Source organism: Drosophila melanogaster, chromosome Y (assembly GCF_000001215.4).
Source record: "Drosophila melanogaster chromosome Y".
Classification (NCBI taxonomy): Eukaryota; Metazoa; Arthropoda; class Insecta; order Diptera; family Drosophilidae; genus Drosophila; species Drosophila melanogaster.
Genome location: NC_024512.1, coordinates 22,648 through 41,356, shown reverse-complemented (window position 1 = coordinate 41,356; position 18,709 = coordinate 22,648). Strand labels below are relative to the sequence as shown.

Below are 18,709 nucleotides of genomic sequence, written 5' to 3'. Positions count from 1 at the left end.
TTATAGACCACCTTCGCACCCGTTTCCTCGATGCGACCCTTCCATCTTTTAATTTTTGCGTTAGGGTTAGAGTCTGATACCGAGAATGACAATGGTTGATGGTCGGTGAAGATAGTTATATCTTTCACCGCATATAAATAGTGCCTCAGTTTGGCCAAAGCCCAAACGATGGCCAATAATTCCCTTTCGTTTGTGGCGAATGTTTAATGTCCTCGAGATCATTGTAATAGGACGGTTTTACTGTGAAAGCACTGCTCCAATACCGTAGGCTGAAGCATCCGTCGTTAGATGGAATGGCTTCTTGTAATCCGGGTATCGGAGCATAACATCTTCGGATGCTAAAATGTTGCGCAGTTTTTCGGAAGAATTTTTTTGCGCCTCATTGAATTGTACTTGGATGTGTCGCGATCTGTGTCTGCTTACACTTCCGTTTTCGCCCTTTAAGATGTCCGAAATAGGCCTTGCTATGGCTGCGAAGTCCTTAATGAAGCATCTGTAGTAGCTCGCGAGACCTAGAAATGATCTAACCTCAAACACCGTTTTTTGGTTCAGGGAACTCTTTAATGGCCCTGACCTTTTCTGGGTCAGTGGTAGTGCCATCACTGGTGACTATAAAGCCAAGAAAGTTTACGCTTTTTTTAAAAAAACTTGACTTTTTCACTGAGACTCTCATATTTGCATCGCTTATGGTTTTTAAAACCCAATCCACGTGCTTGACATGAGCATTCTCGTTTTCTGAGAAGATTATTACATCGTCGACATAGACATAGCAAGTCTTGCCGATTTGCTCTCTGAGAATGTCATCAATGGCTCTCTGGAAGATGCTGGCAGCATTTCTCAAGCCAAAGGGAAGCCTCTTGAATTCGTACTTCCCCCCGCTTACGGAGAAGGAAGTTTTTTCGCGGTCATTTTCCGCTAAGATGATCTGGTGATACCCTGACTTGAGGTCCAATGTCGTGAAGAATTTGGCCTTGCCCAAGTTGCTCAGTATCATGGAGATATCTGGCATAGGGTATTTGTCTGGGATAGTTCTTTCGTTTAGCTTACGAAAGTCTATGACTAATCGTCTATTTTGATTGCCGGCCTCGTCGGTTCCTTTTTTATCAACCACCCATATTGGGTTGTTATACGGAGACACCGACTTTTGAATTATACCATTTTTAAGCAGGTTTTGGATTTCGTTGTTGACGAAATCTGCTGCCCCCATGGGGTATGGATATAATTTAGCGTAAATGGGTTCTTCGCTAGTAGTCCTAATCGTGGCCACTACCGATGTGTTATATGGCAGGGCCTCGTTGGGATCTGCGAAGGCGTTTTTTCGGCTCCTTATCATCCCTAGAAATGCCTTCTTCACCAAAGGTGGTGCATCTGCGCACTCCACGTTAGTGAAGTTGACGTCAGTGCATTTATGGAATGAATTCTTCTCAACTTCCTGACCCCATTTGAGTTGGGCGGAGGCGAGGCAAAGTGATGCACCGGCCTGTGTTAACAGGTCGGCCCCGATTATACCGTCGAATGTTGTAAGATCTGGTAGAATGAAAAAAGTCGCTTTCAAATTAAAAATCGAGACGAAGCATTTTTTTGTAACGATGGTGGTGCCGTGAATTGAATGAATTTCGAAAGGGGAGTCCACCGGGCAGACACCCTTTATCTCTTTGCGAGGCCGGATGAAATTTTTTGATGCGCCGGTGTCTAAGAGGAATTTCATTGGTACCCCTGCTACTCTTCGTCTGATGACGGGTAACAGGGATTTACCCCTAAAAAATTGAGGTAGTCAGAGTCATACTCGGTAATGGCATCGTCGTCTATTTTCGATTCCGCTTTGGCGGCGGCGGCGGCATATGCTCCTGTCTTTTCTTCCGCATTCTGCGTAATGAAGTTAACTTTTTGTTGTTTCCTCACGGCGCCTGTGCGCTCGGAGGTGGCTGGTCGTCTGTTCCGGTAGGTACAGGCCTGGGTCGGCTGCATCAACTTAGAAAGTGAGGGATCGACCTCCATAGGCTCCGGTGGGCCGTCGTCTTTGTAATTTTTGGTACCTTGCGGGTCGGCGTGGACCTGTGCCCTATGCTGCCTATTAAAATACGGGTTTTTGGTATTACTAGGTTGTGGGTCATGGCGGTCGTACTTGTCGAGTTGACGACCCTGCGCTTTTGCAGCAGGTTTGCGATCTTTGTCTTCTTGACTTCTTGCGAAACTAGCTGCGAAAACGTACCTCTCGTGGTTAGATTCCACTTCTTGCGCTAAGGCCAAGGCTGACGGCATGTCTTTCGGCTTTGCCGCGAAAAGCACGTCAGTGAGGTTGCGTTTAAGTCCCGAGATGAAAATACGCAAGGCGTCCTCTCGGAATTTTTCGCACAATATCTTAGCCGCCGATGGCTCGTGAGACATATGGGCTTTATTTGTGAGTAAGGTGAGTTTTTTCTCAACCTCATCATAATACTCCAACAGGGTCATGTTGTTTGCCTGTCTTAAAGTGCTCATGTCCTGCTCAATGACATGCATTGGGCGTTTGTCACTGTACGTGAAATCGAACCGATTTATAATGGCATCGAAATTCAGTACGGTGCCAAACGAGGATAAAACGCTATTGGCCGCGCCCCTAATTTTGTTCCTAATAATTGTCACTGCCTCGTAATGGCGAGAGGTGCCGTCGTAATCTCTAAATATGCGATACGCAGCAACCGCCGCTTGTCGCCACGAAACATAAGATTCCTGTGACCCCGAGAATTCCGGCAAATATTTAACGGCGTCTAAAGTCCTGTCACATGGTACGCTACTAGTTATGTCTACGGGTAGGTAAGCCTTGATTGCGGGGGCCACTGCTGCGGTGGGCGCGACCCGTGTTGCTGCCAACTGGCTGGCCAGATCCTCAATTTTTTGACGCATTTCATTTTGTGCGAGCTCGTTTCTGGCAGCCTCGTCCGCTAAAGTATTGGCTACCACTGCCTGTATTACAGCTTTGAGTTGTTCTGGGTCTATCGCCATTGTAGGGGAATTAGCGGTTGCACGTCTTAGAGGGGAAGGCTGATTTTCACAATCGGACTCTGAGTCCGTGGAGTATGGTGTACTATTCCTATACTGTGAGAAACTGGGCTGCATGAGCAGTCCAATTCGCTTAGGTATGCAAAAGCTGCCTGTGTGGGCAGCAGTTGACCAAAGCCAAACAAACAACAACTAAAGACAAAGGCTGCAGCGTCGAATGTCGCGCTTGAACTGAATGGAAACACAAAACAACAACAATAAATGAAAAGCGAACGTATGCGCCGTTATAAAAGACAATTATACGATTTTTGTTTTTGTTAAAATTGATGCGAGACCATATTTTAGCGTATCTGCTGGATTAATAATTCTTTTATTATTATATATTTTTTTAAATATTCACAGACTTAAAATGCGTTTAGCATCGGTTCCCACTCACATAATTTTTTGTTTTTGGTGTGTGTGTTATTTTGTCACTAATTCCCTTCACTTTTCCCGCGCCGCTGTCTTTTGCTTTGCCGCAAATTTAGTAGCTAAGTGGGTGGTGTTGGTGATTTCTACCACTGGTTGGGCGCCAGATATTCAAATTGGGGGTGGCAGGGGGATCCCTCGCTGCTGTCCAATATATTAGGTTGAGAGGAACTTTCCTCTTTTAACTACCAGCCTTGTGGTCTGGTAGAGTAATTAATACAAGTATGTTTTGCGACAAACAGTCGGAGTGATAATGTAGACGAGCAACCGCTCTTTATTAAAGTCAAACATACACTGAATATAAAAAATGAATCTTACAGCTAACAAAAGACTCGCAGCGGCCACGCAAATATGCTGTGTTTGCCGGCTGCGCACGGGTTTCCGGCCCGATGCTGGGGTCAGCACTTTAACGTGATGGTATTAAATTTCGTGCACTGAGCCAACTGGTCTAACTTACATATATACTTGAAAATAACTTCATATTATTACGGTTTTTTTTTTAAAGGAGGGAGATGTAGGATATACGAACATAATAAAAAAAATATTAATAATAATAATAATAATAATAATAATAATAATAAAAATAATAATAATAATAATAATAATAATCATAATAATAATAATAATAATAATAATAATAAGAATAATAATAATAATAATAATAATAATAATAATAATAATAATAATAATAATAATAATAATAATAATAATAATAATAATAATAATAATAATAATAATAATAATAATAATAATAATAATAATAATAATATTAATATTAATTATAAAATGATGTACAATAAAAAGAAAACCAATAAGTAAACTTAAGGCCACCATAGATCCTTAAGGCCATCATAATCCTAAATATGCAAATTTAGCAATGTACGCCTTTGACGTGACTTGACTCCCGTTGACTCCCATTGGTTATCGAGTATGAACTTCCATACATATTGCAGATATTGCTAGTGTCAGCACTTTGCTGTCACGAGCGAACAAAAATCAAATAAAGATGAAAATAACTAATTACGTTTGGAATTAATTAACTATATGGCGTCCGTGACAGGACCACTCTTCGGAAAAACCAAAAATACAAAACAAAAAATTTTATTTTTTTTTAATAAAAGCGACAATAATGACGACTTGCAATCCGTCACTTGTAGCAACGTTGGAAGATATGCAGATGCCAACTACAACAACACCAACGCGGGAGACCTAAAACATTGAACACCAAAGCTACTAATAAATCAATAAAATCAAATCAAGTAAAGATGAAAATATATAATTACGTTTGAAATTAATTAACTACAGAACTCATTAAGTGTACGCACAAGTTTTTAGTGTGAACATTTTGGTCCTTCGAGAAATTCTGTTGTTTTCCCCAAGAATACCAATATATTCTAGAGATGATCCAAAATTGCCGATCAGTGAGCTTTAGCAGTCCGATGTCTACGAGAGTTGCCTTTGCCAAGAGGATAGCGTCTTAGCAACGAGTGCTATGAATTTCAAAAATATTGAGACAAGTGATGGAGAGGGCCGGCATGCATCTGCGAAAATGGGTTGCAAATGACGAACGTATTTTAGCCGACATTCAGGACGACGGTGCTACGGAGAAAATCTGCATTCAGGAGAATGAATCGATCAAAACCTTAGGACTTCAATGGGATCCACAGAAGTATACGTTTACGTTTTCGGCAGAAAACCTAATGCTAACACGCATAACAAAGCGGTTAGTGTTATCACAGTTGTCCAGAATTTTCGACCCAATAGGATGTTTGGCACCTGTAACGATTCAAGGCAAATGTTTCATTTAGGAGCTGTGGAAGTTACCGATGACTTGGGACGCTGTATTGGAATCCAACTTAGCTAACTGGTGGATGGAATATGCTAAAGGTCTATCATATTTAGAAGAAATTAGCATTTCCCGCTGGACTGGATGCTGCAAAGGTAATATGGAGCTACATGGGTTCTGCGATCATCAGAGAAAGATCGATCATCAGAGAAATACAAAAGTAGGCGGCATAGTTACTTTGCTAGCAGCAAAAAGCAAAGTAAATCCTATAAAAAACAGGAAAACAATTCCAAAGTTGGAATTATGTGCTGCGCATTTATTAGCAAAGGTATTAGCGATGGTGATAGCTATATGGAGCAGCAAGATCACAACTCATGCATGGAGTGATTCGCAAATGACTATTGCTTGGATACAGAACAAGCGCAGCAAAGTTCATCAGAACTACAGTGGAAGAAATCAATAAATTAATTCCCAATGTCAAATGGAATTACGTTAAATCGGAAGAAAATCCAGCAGACGTGGCTTCAAGAGGGATATCACCGCAAGCTCTTAAAATCTGTGAAATTTGGTGGAGAGGGCCGAATTGGAATCGGAAATTGTTGTGGTCTCCACATTGATAAAATCCGAATATTTGCAAAATCATCTTTTATCGAAGTAATCATCGATCGACAAACTTCTTAGAGTAATAGCGTATGTATTACGCTGCATAACAAAGATGAGAGGAAGACTACTCAAAAACATTATGAGAACTTATATTCAGAGGGAGTTCTGGATATTTGGCATAAAAAATTCCTTAAAGAAATATTTAAGAGAATGTATTGTATGCATACGATACAAGCAAGAGATGTCCAGTCAACTGATAGGAAATTTACCAGTTAATCGAGTAACGGCTGATTACTCGTTTCAAAATACTCGAATCGACTACGCCGGACCGTTCCAGATTCGCTGCTCAAAGGGAAGAGGTCAAAAAACGTATAAGGGATACATTTGTGTATTTGTTTGTATGGCAACAAAAGCGATACATCTGAAAGCTGTTAGGTCGCTTCGTCAGACAAATTCGAGACATACGAAACAAGAATGAGAACCTATACTCAGATAATGGAACAAACTTCGTGGGAGCTTCAAGAGAATTGGACAAAAAATTTTTTAGCTGCCATTAAAAACTATAATGAGTAAGCACCTACACTAGAAAAAGAAAGCATCAAGTGGCACTTTATTCCCCCAGGAAGCCCCCACATCGGAGGTTTATGGGAATCTGGTGTAAAATCAGTGAAGCATCACCTTAAACGAGTTATCGGTGAAAACAGCTTTACATATGAAGTATTTGCCTCGCTGCTACGTCAAATCAAAGCAGCGTCCATTAGTCACCGTAAGGAGCGAAAACGATGGTGAGGACATAACGCCGGGTCATTTTCTGGTGGGAAGACCTCTAATTGGAGCTTCTGAACATTTTGACGAAAGTAAGATGGAAGATGGAAGCTTATTCAACGCATCAGAGGTGATTTTTAGAAGAAATGGAAAGATCTGGTGTCATTGCAACAGCGAACCAATTGGCGCCAAGAAAAGCCAAAACTGAAGGAGGGACATCTGGTTCTTATAAAACATCACCCTGCAAGATGGCCAATGGGAAGAATCATTAGGACGACTAAGGGACAAGATGATAAAGTCCGGGTAGTCACGGAAAAAACAAACGATGGGGATGTAATGTACTGGCCGTACATTTTTCCCCCCGGAGAATGTCTAAATATGTATTTAGACATGAAAAGTAGGCAATCTATAATTATGTTTTATTTATGGGCTGCAATAAACAAGTCACTGGACAGCATAAGTGGCAACTACAGATAAGTACGGTTGCAGCGGCCTATTGCCAAAGTATGACCACGCGGGAGGTGATTAGCGCGGTCATGGGCCTCAAACATAGATTTAAGAATAAAACTTAGATGCATTTACAAACGCAGACTGCTGCGTCTTACAAGCGCTGCATTATATAATTAGATAATAAGAACCTATGTAAGAATGAATAAAAGGCGAAGCCCTCGCAGTAGCGAGTTAGTAAGATTCAAACACCCAAATTGAGTGTACGCACACGTTTATAGCTCAGTTCGCTTCGCTTTATATGTCTCAATGCACTGGGCGTGGTGCGGTTGCCCTCTAGATTGCTGCGCTTGCCTCCTCGTCTTGAGGCATTCCGTCCGAAGCTGGTGCAATGAGTCACTCCACCAGTAGGCAGGGGTCTTTCGTTTCGTGTTCATTTTCCTCCATACTCTCGATCTGGTATGCCAGCATTTCTTCATCCAGTTTTCGGATGTCCCATACTGGCTCTAGCGCACATCTCCGCTGTTTGGATATCGGCATCATTGTTCGGGCACAGAACGTGATCAGGCTATGGTCGCTCAGCGTTATGTCCTCATGGACATAACAAAGGTGACTTCGATGAAAGGCGTACCTCTGTCAATATTAAACGTCCGTTTGATTCCGTCGTTTAGCAATACGAGATCTAGCAGGTTCATGGCATCGATCACTGCTCGACCTTTTGTATCACAAGTTCGACTGCTCTGTCGCCCAGGCATTAAGGTCACCTCCGATGAGTGCTGGTCTGCGCCCACTTGCATGGTTAACCAGCTTTTCGAGCATGTCCTCGAAGGGTTTCGGACTATCGCTAGGTTGAGCATAGCAGCTGTAGAAGTGGATTCCTTTTATTTTCGAGTATGATATGCCACGCTTTGGTCAGTTTCCCACTCCTCTATCCTCTCCTCTCTATCCTGAGTTACCCACACCAGGAAGGTATGGTTCACTCAGAAGCACTACGTCCGCATTGCGGTCCTTCGCTGTTTGAGTCAGAAGGTTCTGTGCAGCTGCGCAATGGTTGACGTTGAGCTGAATGATGTTATTTTGTTCTAGCATCGTTATTACGGCTATTAGTTCCTTTGGTGTTAGCTTTGTAGGTTGGGCATGCAAAACCACCTGTCTCTACTGCAGATCAGGCATCTTGGTGGGGCTACTGAGCCCTTTGCCTTATGACCGTGCTCGCGGCACCGTAGGCAGCAGTCCGAGCGATCGACTGACTTGCAGTTGGGAGCCCGGTGGCCAAATTCGAGGCATCTGAAGCATCTTATTGGGCGAATATCTTGGGTTATGCGGCAACGTGACCATCCCACGGTTACAATGCCCCGCTGATGACCGAAATGGCATCGTTCGCGCACATTAGCACAGAGGCTATCAGAGCCAATAGTATGGAGTCGCTGCTCTCCAACCGGGCCTCACAGGAATCCACCTCGAATACTTCAAGGGCTCTGAGAAGTTTTTCGGAAGTTCGGCTGCTCTATTCATCATCTCTGTACTCCTTAAACAATTGGCAACGCTATTTCTGCTATCTACGAATTGCAAGGGCTAGGGCTAGCTCAGAGAGTTCGTCCGTTCGTCCCACCAAATTTTTTATTTGTGTGATTGCCCGCCCAAGGAATTAAAGTCTATTTATTGTACAGTTTTCACGGCTGACTCCTCCGGAGCTCGCGCTCCTTTGTCTCTTTCGAACACGCCAGGTCCTTGTCGTCTCCTCCGAAGGACCACCTGCCGGATGGATTACCGTTCGACCTGACCGCCATTGACTCCGCCATTGACTCTGACCGCCGTCTTCGCTTTTGCTAGGCCGCTCCCCTGCATCCAGATTTGTGGGGAGATTTTAGACTCCTTACAAACTACATCCTAGATGTTTTCTGTCGGAAGTTTACAAGAAGTTATATTGGGTTAGTTCAACAGAATCAGTGTTTGCTTCCAGACGTAAAAGTTATGGGCGATCTCTTTTATCGTCAGATGGCACATGCAGTTGCCAAATTAGTAGCAGTTAAAATAGTAACCGAGTAACTATTTATGTGTGCTAAAAGACGATTTTCGTTGCCGAAATCAATTTTGATCTAAGAACCGAAGTTACATATTTCGAGTTTAGGTCAAATTCATTGAAAAATGTTATACTAATATATTATTTAAATACAAGAGAGAATGCTTTAGTCAAGTTCCCCAGCGAAATTTCATAATTTTTTATATCAATAGATATTGGGGAATAAAATGGGAAAAAATTTAAAAATTGCTCAAAAGCGGTTTGGTTGCTTTACGGATTTAGAGTCGAAAAAAGTTTTTTGGCAAGTGGATAGTAATTTAGACGACAAATAAAATTATTAAAAAATATGAAAACATTTTGCAAAAGTGTGGGCCTGGCAGTTTTGGACTGTTTTATGGCGTTAAAGGGGGCGTTGCAAAAAGTTTTTTGGCAAATCGATAGAAATTTACTATGAAAAAAATCTTAAAATGGTTCAAAAGAGTGGGCGCGGTTTTGTGATATTAAAAAGCTTAATATTCTATTATATATTCTTGATTAGGATGAATAGCCGAGTCAAACTGGTCATGTCTATCAGTCTGTCTAACTATAAAATCTATAAATCCAACTACAGTTTGTCAAGAAACTGTTTACACACTGTGAAATAAGTTGAATTTTTGACTTTAAAGCTTAAAATTAAGGGTTTTTTGCTTAATTAAACTCAATTTTTTTATAAAATATAATTAAACAATATTTATTTTACTTATAAATCAAAAAACAAATTAAAAATATTAAATATACAAGAAAATAAACAACAACTTCCACGTTTACACACTGTTGAGACTGTCAAGAAACTCTTTACACAAAACACTAAATCGAAGTTTAATCCTAAATTTAAAAATTATTTTATTAAAATTTTAAAAGTTTTGGTATGTAGTATGTTTCCCATTGGCTTTAGCTACAAGTTGAAGCCTTTTTTTCATGAAATGGACAAGCTTTTGCAGGTCATATTCAAACGGGATCTTTTCACACTCTTCGACTATTACAGTCATAAGCTGTTGTCGTGTTTTAGGTCCCTTTTTGCCACCTTTTTCTTTAAGTAGGTCCACAAATTTTCAATGGAGTTCAGATCAGGACTCTGAGGGGGCGTATCGATCACTTTACCACAGTTATTAAGGCGCCAGGTGCGTACATTGCACTCTTTATGTTTCTGATCATGTCCTGGTAAAACTTAAAGTTTGGCTTGTTGTTGCTAACCAGACTAAATTTTTCTACACTGGCCATCAAATTTGTTTTTTAAAATTTCTAGATATTGCACGGCATTTATTGTGCTCTCAATTAAGGCTAGTTTTCCCACTCCACGGCTGGAGATACAGCCCCAAACCATCAGTGACATTTTTCCAAATTTTATCGTTGGAATGATATTTTGTTTTTCTAGCGCACAAAGACCTTGGCCCATCGTTATAAAAGAGCATAATTTTTGTTTCGTCACCAAATATGACGTCATCCCAGTCTCTTCCGCATGATCCATCATGCTCACAGCGAATGAATGACGCTTTTCAATATTGGCATCTGATAGCAAAGGGTTTTTCCTTGCAAATCTTGAAGAGTACCTATGGCGTAGGATGACTTGGCGCACAGTTTCGTGTGACACAGTTAGGTGACATTCTTGCCTGATATCCAGAGCAAGTGATCTGACCGAGATTCGGGGGTTCGCAATCACTATTCGCATAATAAAGCGGTCTACACGATTCTTAATTTTAATTTTCCGCCCACTACCACTCTTAGGTTCAAGCCTGCCCTCTTTTTCCGAGCCATTTAAAACATTGTAGACGGTCTTACGGGATACAGAAAACATTTATACTAATTCTGGAAAAGATTTTCCCAACTGTTGGTTATAGTTTATTAATTGGGTAACTTCAAAAGTTAATCTCTTTCCAGGCATTTTATTAAATTTAATAATTCGCTTTAAGCACGTTTGATCAGCGTGCCAAAAATAAGCCAAAAATAACGGAAAAATCTAGTTCGTTCTAAGAAAAAGAACAAAACAAAGTAGGAAAACAAAATGTGTAAAGAGTTTCTTGACAGTCTCAAAAGTGTGTAAACTTGGAATTTGTTGTTTATTTTCTTGTATATTTAATATTTTTAATTTGTTTTTTGATTTATAAGTAAAATAAATATTGTTTAATTATATTTTATAAAAAAATTGCGTTTAATTAAGCAAAAAACCCTTAATTTTGACCTTTAAAGTCAAAAATTCAACTTATTTCACGGTGTGCAAACTGTTTCTTGACAAACTGTATATATTTGATTAAAGTTCATTCTAAGTTTTATTAAAAATGCATTTACTTTCTTTAAAAAAATCCGCAATTACTTTTTGGGCAACCCAACATAAATGTTGTTGGCCCTTGTTGCGACACCCACTATATCCCCCACAAATTGGCCAAAATTGCCACGCCCACACTTTTGCAAAATTATTTTTTTCACACGTTTTGTGAGTTGTGAGGAGTTTTAGGACTCCTCGGGCGCAGGGAGCGGCCTAGCAACAGCGAAGATTACTGGATTGCGAGAAGAGCCAAGAGCGGTCAGGCCGAACGGGAGTTAATGGACTCTGGAACCCGCGTTGAGCCTTGGACTCGTGCCGGACAAGGGCACGCAGGCCGAACGGTAACGATTCAGACTTTGGACGCACCGTGAACTAGCGGGACATATAACTCTTGTAAACTTTTATCGATTTACTATAAAACTCTTTGCCGCGCCCACTCTAACGCCCGAAAGTACACAATTTCTTTGATTTTTCTTAGTAACGGATAACTGATAGTCTGGGAAGTCGAATATATCATTCTCTCCTGTTTTTAAATAGTGTTATTTTTTAACATGAATTTGTAACGAACTTTTTATTTTTCTTTACCAGCTTAACTTTTGGTATTCAACAACTACCCGGTGACATTCTCATTATTTCGTGCTTCATTTCCTATGTTGGGTGCTTTACGCGGGCTTATCGCCAGGAGTTACAAGAAAAATTGTGGATGCCTGCATTCAAAAATAGTCAAGTAAGGAAAATAATTAATAACTGTATGTATTTACGAGTAAAAAATATTTCATATAAAGCCACCTATACCTTCGACGGATGGAGTTGATCCTTTTGAGATGATTTGTGATGACGCGCAGATTGCGGAGTGGAATAACCAAGGATTGCCAAGTGATAGGATGTCAGCGGAAAATGCTGCAATTTTGGTGCAGTCTGAACGATATCCCCTTATGATTGACCCTCAACTGTAAGTTTAATTACAAATATTATCGAAAATTCCTTTCTAATTAATATAAAAGTCAGGGAATAAAGTGGGTCAAGACTAAGTATGGAACTGGGTTGGTAGTACTTAGACTTTCGCAACGAAACTATCTTGATCAAGTTGAGAGAGCAGTCAGTAATGGAAGTGTATTACTTATTGAAAATATAGGTGAAAATATTGATCCAGTCCTAAATCCTCTCCTAGGACGCCAATTGATAAAGAAGGGGACCGTATTAAAGATTGGAGATAGAGAAATAGATTTTAATTCCAGATTTCGCCTAATTCTGCATACGAAATTAGCAAACCCACATTACAAACCGGAGATGCAGGCACAAACAACTCTTATAAACTTTACCGTAACCCGGGATGGACTAGAAGATCAGTTGTTAGCTGAAGTAGTTAAAGTGGAGCGCCCCGATCTAGAGGCAATGCGCACACGCTTAACCCAGCAGCAGAATCACTTCAAAATTACACTGAAGTTTCTTGAAGACGATTTGCTTGCTCGCTTATCTTCTGCTGGAGACAACGTCCTTGAAGATGTCACTCTGGTAATGAATCTAGAAAAGACAAAAAAAACTGCTGACGAAATAGAAGTCAAAGTTGCAGAGGCAAAAATAACTGGTGTACAAATAGATTCAGCCAGAGAGGCGTACCGTCCTGCCGCCGAACGCGCTTCTATTATATACTTTATTCTTAACGACCTATTTAAAATCAATCCAATATATCAGTTCTCGTTAAAGGCATTTACAGTGGTGTTTAACAATGCCATGCTAAAAGCAATGGCTGCTGAAAAGCTAAAAGACCGCGTTGAGAATCTGATAGATTCGATAACTTTCTGTAGCTTTGTGTACACCTCACGAGGATTATTTGAGCAAGATAAGCTTATTTTCTTGACACAATTGTGCATTCAGATCCTAGTAAATCTTGGTGAAGTAGAGCCTACCGAACTTGATTTTTTACTGCGCTTTCCTTATATGCCGAATCAGACGTCCAATTTCACATGGCTAACTCACGTAGGGTGGGGTGGTATAAGAGCGCTTAACAACCAGGCAGTATTCAAGGGCCTTGAAAAGGACATTGAAGGATCACACAAGCGCTGGAAAAAGTTTGTGGACTCAGAGAGTCCTGAAAATGAAAAGTTTCCAGGAGAATGGAAAGGAAAATCCGCCATTCAAAGGCTCTGCATAATGCGATGCATACGCCCGGATCGAATGTCATACGCCATGCGCTCCTTTATTGAAGAAAAACTTGGGTCTAAATATATTGATGCTCGCTCTATGGAATTCTCTAGGACTTTCGAGGAATCTAGTCCAGAGACTCACATTTTCTTTGTTCTCTCCCCCGGCGTTGATCCCCTAAAAGATGTGGAGAAGCTTGGAAAAAGTTTGGGTTTTAGCTTTGATCACGAAAACTTTCACAGTGTTTCGCTTGGCCAAGGCCAGGAAATAGTCGCAGAAAACGCCATTGAAATTGCATCCCAATATGGGCACTGGGTCATTCTACAAAATATTCACCTGGTCGCGCGCTGGCTACCCAGTCTAGAAAAAAAGATGGAATCGTCTCTTAGTAATGTCCACACAAGCTATCGGCTCTTTCTCAGCGCTGAACCTGCCGGTGATCCTGCTGCTCATATCTTGCCCCAAGGAATACTTGAATCAGCCATAAAGATAACAAATGAACCTCCTACTGGAATGATGGCCAACATCCATAAGGCCTTAGATAATTTTAGCGACGAGACTCTAGAAATGTGCTCGAAAGAGACTGAATTTAAAGCTATTCTTTTTTCTCTTTGCTATTTTCATGCCGTGGTAGCCGAGCGTAGGAAATTCGGACCACAAGGCTGGAACCGTAGCTACCCGTTTAACGTGGGCGATTTGACAATATCAGTCTATGTGCTGTACAATTACCTGGAGGCCAATACCAGAGTACCTTGGGAAGACCTACGATATCTTTTCGGAGAGATTATGTATGGAGGTCACATTACAGACGACTGGGACCGCCGCTTATGCCGAACTTATCTGGAGGAATTTATGCAGCCAGAGCTAATTGATGGGGAGCTAGAGTATTGCCAGGGTTTTCCGGCTCCAGGAATACTTAAATATACTGGCTACCACAATTACATAGATGATAACCTTCCGTCTGAAAGTCCATCTCTATACGGCCTTCATTCAAATGCAGAGATTGGGTTCCTAACTACGGTTTCTGAACGACTCTTCCGAATAGTTTTCGAGTTGCAGCCGAGAATGACAGGTGGGTCTAGTGGTGGTGAGACAGTTTCACAGGAAGACATTATAAAAAACATAATAGAAGATATACTTGACAAAACTCCCACACCATTTAACATTTTAGAACTAATGGGTCGCGTCGAAGACCGAAGTCCATACATTATTGTGGCATTTCAAGAGTGTGAGCGAATGAACAATCTTATGACTGAATTGAAGCGCTCTCTGAATGAGCTTGACCTCGGCCTTAAAGGAGAATTGACTATTTCATCAGTTATGGAGGATTTAATGGTTTGTCTTTACATGGACCAAGTGCCGGAACAGTGGACCAAGCTAGCCTACCCCAGCATGCTAGGGCTACAATCCTGGTTCTCCGATTTAATGTTGCGGCTGCGAGAGCTAGAGGGTTGGGTTGCCGACTTTCGCATGCCTTCATCAATTTGGTTGGCAGGATTCTTTAATCCTCAGTCGCTCCTCACAGCTATCATGCAACAGACGGCGCGCAAGAACGAATGGCCTCTCGATAGAATGTGTCTTAATTGTGATGTCACCAAAAAGTGGAAAGAGGAGCTTACGTGAGTAACACATTTCTTTTAATCTAAAAGAATTTTTTTTATGTTAGCATAATACATTTTTTTAACGACGTCCAATTTTTAACGAGGTGGGAAGTGCTAGGGGATTTAATTTAATTTTTTAATTCGTAGAGTAAAAGGGTATACTAGATTAGTTGAAAAGTATGTAACAGGCAAAAAGGAAACGTTTCCAACCATACAAAAGGTATATATTCTAGATCAGGATCAATATCCCGTCTGCCCGTATGAACTTCGAGGAATTATAAAAGCTAGAAGGTTGAAATTCTAGAGACAGACGCAGCCCAATTTTGTTACACTTGAAAAATGTGTTGATATTTTTTCACATATTTATTATTCTTTTAAATTTCTAACGATTTGCAAAAAAAAACTTTTTGCCACGCCCACTCTAACGCCCTAAAACATCACAAAATTGGAGCGCTCACTTTTTTGAACATTTTTTTTTTGCTATGTCCACTCTAACGTCCTAAAATATTATCTGTCTGCGATAGAATAAAACAGAGGCCGTCACCGAGCGCGAGTTTGTGAAAAGAGCAACCGAGATTCCGGGGCTAAGGCGAGTTCCACAAAAAGAAGAAGAAGAGGAGAAGACGAAAAATTCTCGACGTGGGAAGAAATGGATTTAGGAGTTCTTTGTCTCAACAGAGGAGCGCTTTCCGGGTGTTCTGCAACGATGGTTATGATTCCTTCTGTTTTAATCGAAGGATAATTTATAATTTTCATAATCCTAGACTGCCCTTTGTCTATGCTGCTTATCGATGCATTGCCTATATGGGTTTTAGAACAGAATTTAACAAGAGGACTTTGTACTCCAGGCAAACGTTTATTAGCCAGTGTAGATCCCTTGATTTTAGTCTCAGGGGAGTCGCTTTGTCCTTGATGTGAATTGTGTACAAATCCGACTAATTTAAATTGCTGAAAGGCTCATGCCATTTCGTGATGATGTTTTGCTTACTTACAGCGAGCAGGCTACTTTCGTGTGTTTCCTCGATTTGATACAAGTCCAATTTACTGGGAGCCGTAAAAACTATTTTTCTCCAATTAGCTGTGATCGCATATTTTTGAGACCGATAACAGATTAAATCCGGTACGTAGAGCGTGTTTTTCAGGCTGCTTTTTTATCAATAACGCTCTATGGCTGTATGCGTATACTAGCAATACTCATATTCTTACGATTAGTTATACCATACAAGCAACCATTTTTTGATGGTACAACGACAACGCTTCATTTCTCTATCACCAATAAGACACCTTCTTTTGGTCCCCAGAAGTCTCAGACTCGTACATGAATGTGTGTTGTCAAATTCACCACAATTCGAAATCTTTTATTTAAACTCACAGGTGCTCACTATCCTTGTTCTAACTATTTTCTGGCACAGTAAAAAATTAGTCAGTCTAAGTGAACAACAAACTACTTTTGAAAACTAATTTATTAATTAATTTGCAGGACAAGGTCATTGCAGAAGCAGAGTTTCCGTAAAACAAAACTCCTGACTCGATCAGCCAGAAAAGGAAAATGCCAACGGCTCTGGTTCTCATCCAATATAAATTAATTTCGTTTCATCACGGAGGAAACAGCAAACCGACTTATGCTTCCAAGCCATTCCAAGTGTTTTCGTGACATCCGGTACATTTGCCACTATTTGGTCCAGAAGCTCCGATTTCAGTTGGTCGTCGACTTTCGCTATCATCAAGAAAATTTGTGCCTTTCATTGATAAGTTCATCCTTTCTTTAACCTTAAAGCTTTGTTGCTTAAAATACAAATTATCATCAAGATTTTTGAGACCATTAGGTACAGCTCACGGTTGGATAGTCAGAGGTAACTGAAGTCAATTACATTAGAATCTTCAGCATCGATATTTCCCATCTCAGTCAAACACTCGTGTCGACATAATGGCTAAGAAATTTTGGCAAGTAGAAGGTTGTGAATTTATTGGTACCAAATACCCCGAAGGAGGATGTGAGGACTGTCGTCCACAGTATCCTCTTACCTCTCCTGTGGAGCCTTCTGGTAGACGAGTTCCTGAAAAGACTGACCCACGATGTTGTCCTCATAGCTAGAGGTAAGGCCTTTCACAAATAGGTACAAGCTTCAGAGAATGAAGACAATAACCCTGTCAGAATGTCGCAATAAAGTTAAGTATCTTGGGATAACACTTGACTCCAACTTAGCTTCGAAACTCATGTCGATAACACAATTGATAGGTGCACCAGAGCACTTTTCACGTGTAGAAACATTGCTGGTAATTCGTGGGGAACCTCACCACGCATAATAAGATGGCTGTACCTCATGGTAGTCAGACCCATACTAACCTATGGGGCACCACTAAGGCGAAACTCCATAAGCTGCAGAGAATGGACTGCGTATGCATGACAGGAGCAATGCGTACCTGTCCCACTCCAGCCCTAGAAGTACAAATGCAGGTGACGATGCTTCATATCGTCATTGAAATGAAACGGAAAGCCACCCTAACAATATTTGAGGGAGCGGGAAATGACTGCAACCTCACAAGTTAGGATGCTGAAAGCCTAAGAAGGGATATCCCTTTGCTAATGCAACCAAGGGATGAGATGCCAGCTGAGCTTAGGTTCATTCTGAACTTTAACCCTCATCTCAGTAATAAGAACAGTTAGACAACCCTGGGGAAAGTACACCCTATGAAACCAAAAAGAATAAAGTGAGATACAGGCGGATCCCTCATTGACGAGGGAAGTGGGCTTGGGGTTGTAGGCCTCATGTTAAAATACCACGAATCAATGGGCAGATACACAAGCATTTTTCAAGCTGAAGTCTGTGCTATTGGACGCTGTGCGGAGTTTAATCTGCAAAGGAACTATCGTTGCAGTCTAAGATTCTTCTCCTACGGGAAAAACACCGTGCGCATTTTGACTGGGATTCTTCTAGGGGCATTGCCGGCTTCACAACCATTTGCACAAAATTGGCATTGCAGACAGTGAACTTTGTCCCTTCTGCTGCATGGAGGAGGAGAACTCTGCACATATTATATGTGATTGCGTGGCGCATGCCATCAAGAGGAACATTCTCCTGGGCATGTATGTAGTTTCACGGGAAACAATTGCAGCCCTGAACTCCGATAACATTCTAGAATTTATACAGTGCATTGGACTTCAGGGGGATCTTTGATATTATATAATATTATATTAAATTATTTTATTTTACATTTTATTATATAATATTATATTATTTTATATTATATTATATTATATTATTATATTATATTATATTATATTATATTATACTTTATTATATTATATTATATTATATTATATTATATTATATTATATTATATTATATTATATTATATTATATTATATTATATTATATTATATTATATTATATTATATTATATTATATTATATTTTATTATATTATATTATATTATATTATATTATATTATATTATATTATATTATATTATATTATATTATATTATATTACATTATATTATATTATATTATATTATATTATATTATATTATATTATATTATATTATATTATATTATATTATATTATATGATATTATATTATATTA

General features: G+C 40.1%; 1 protein-coding gene across 1 annotated transcript in view; it reads left to right on the top strand.

The window, feature by feature from the left end:
* Positions 1–18,709, top strand: part of kl-5 (male fertility factor kl5) — a gene marked incomplete at both ends in the record, with an annotated part of 115,237 nt that overhangs the window by 96,130 nt on the left and 398 nt on the right. The window contains 3 exon segments of the mRNA NM_001015499.4: positions 11,965–12,103; positions 12,162–12,328; positions 12,381–15,140. Coding sequence (NP_001015499.4) covers positions 11,965–12,103; positions 12,162–12,328; positions 12,381–15,140 — 3,066 coding nt within the window.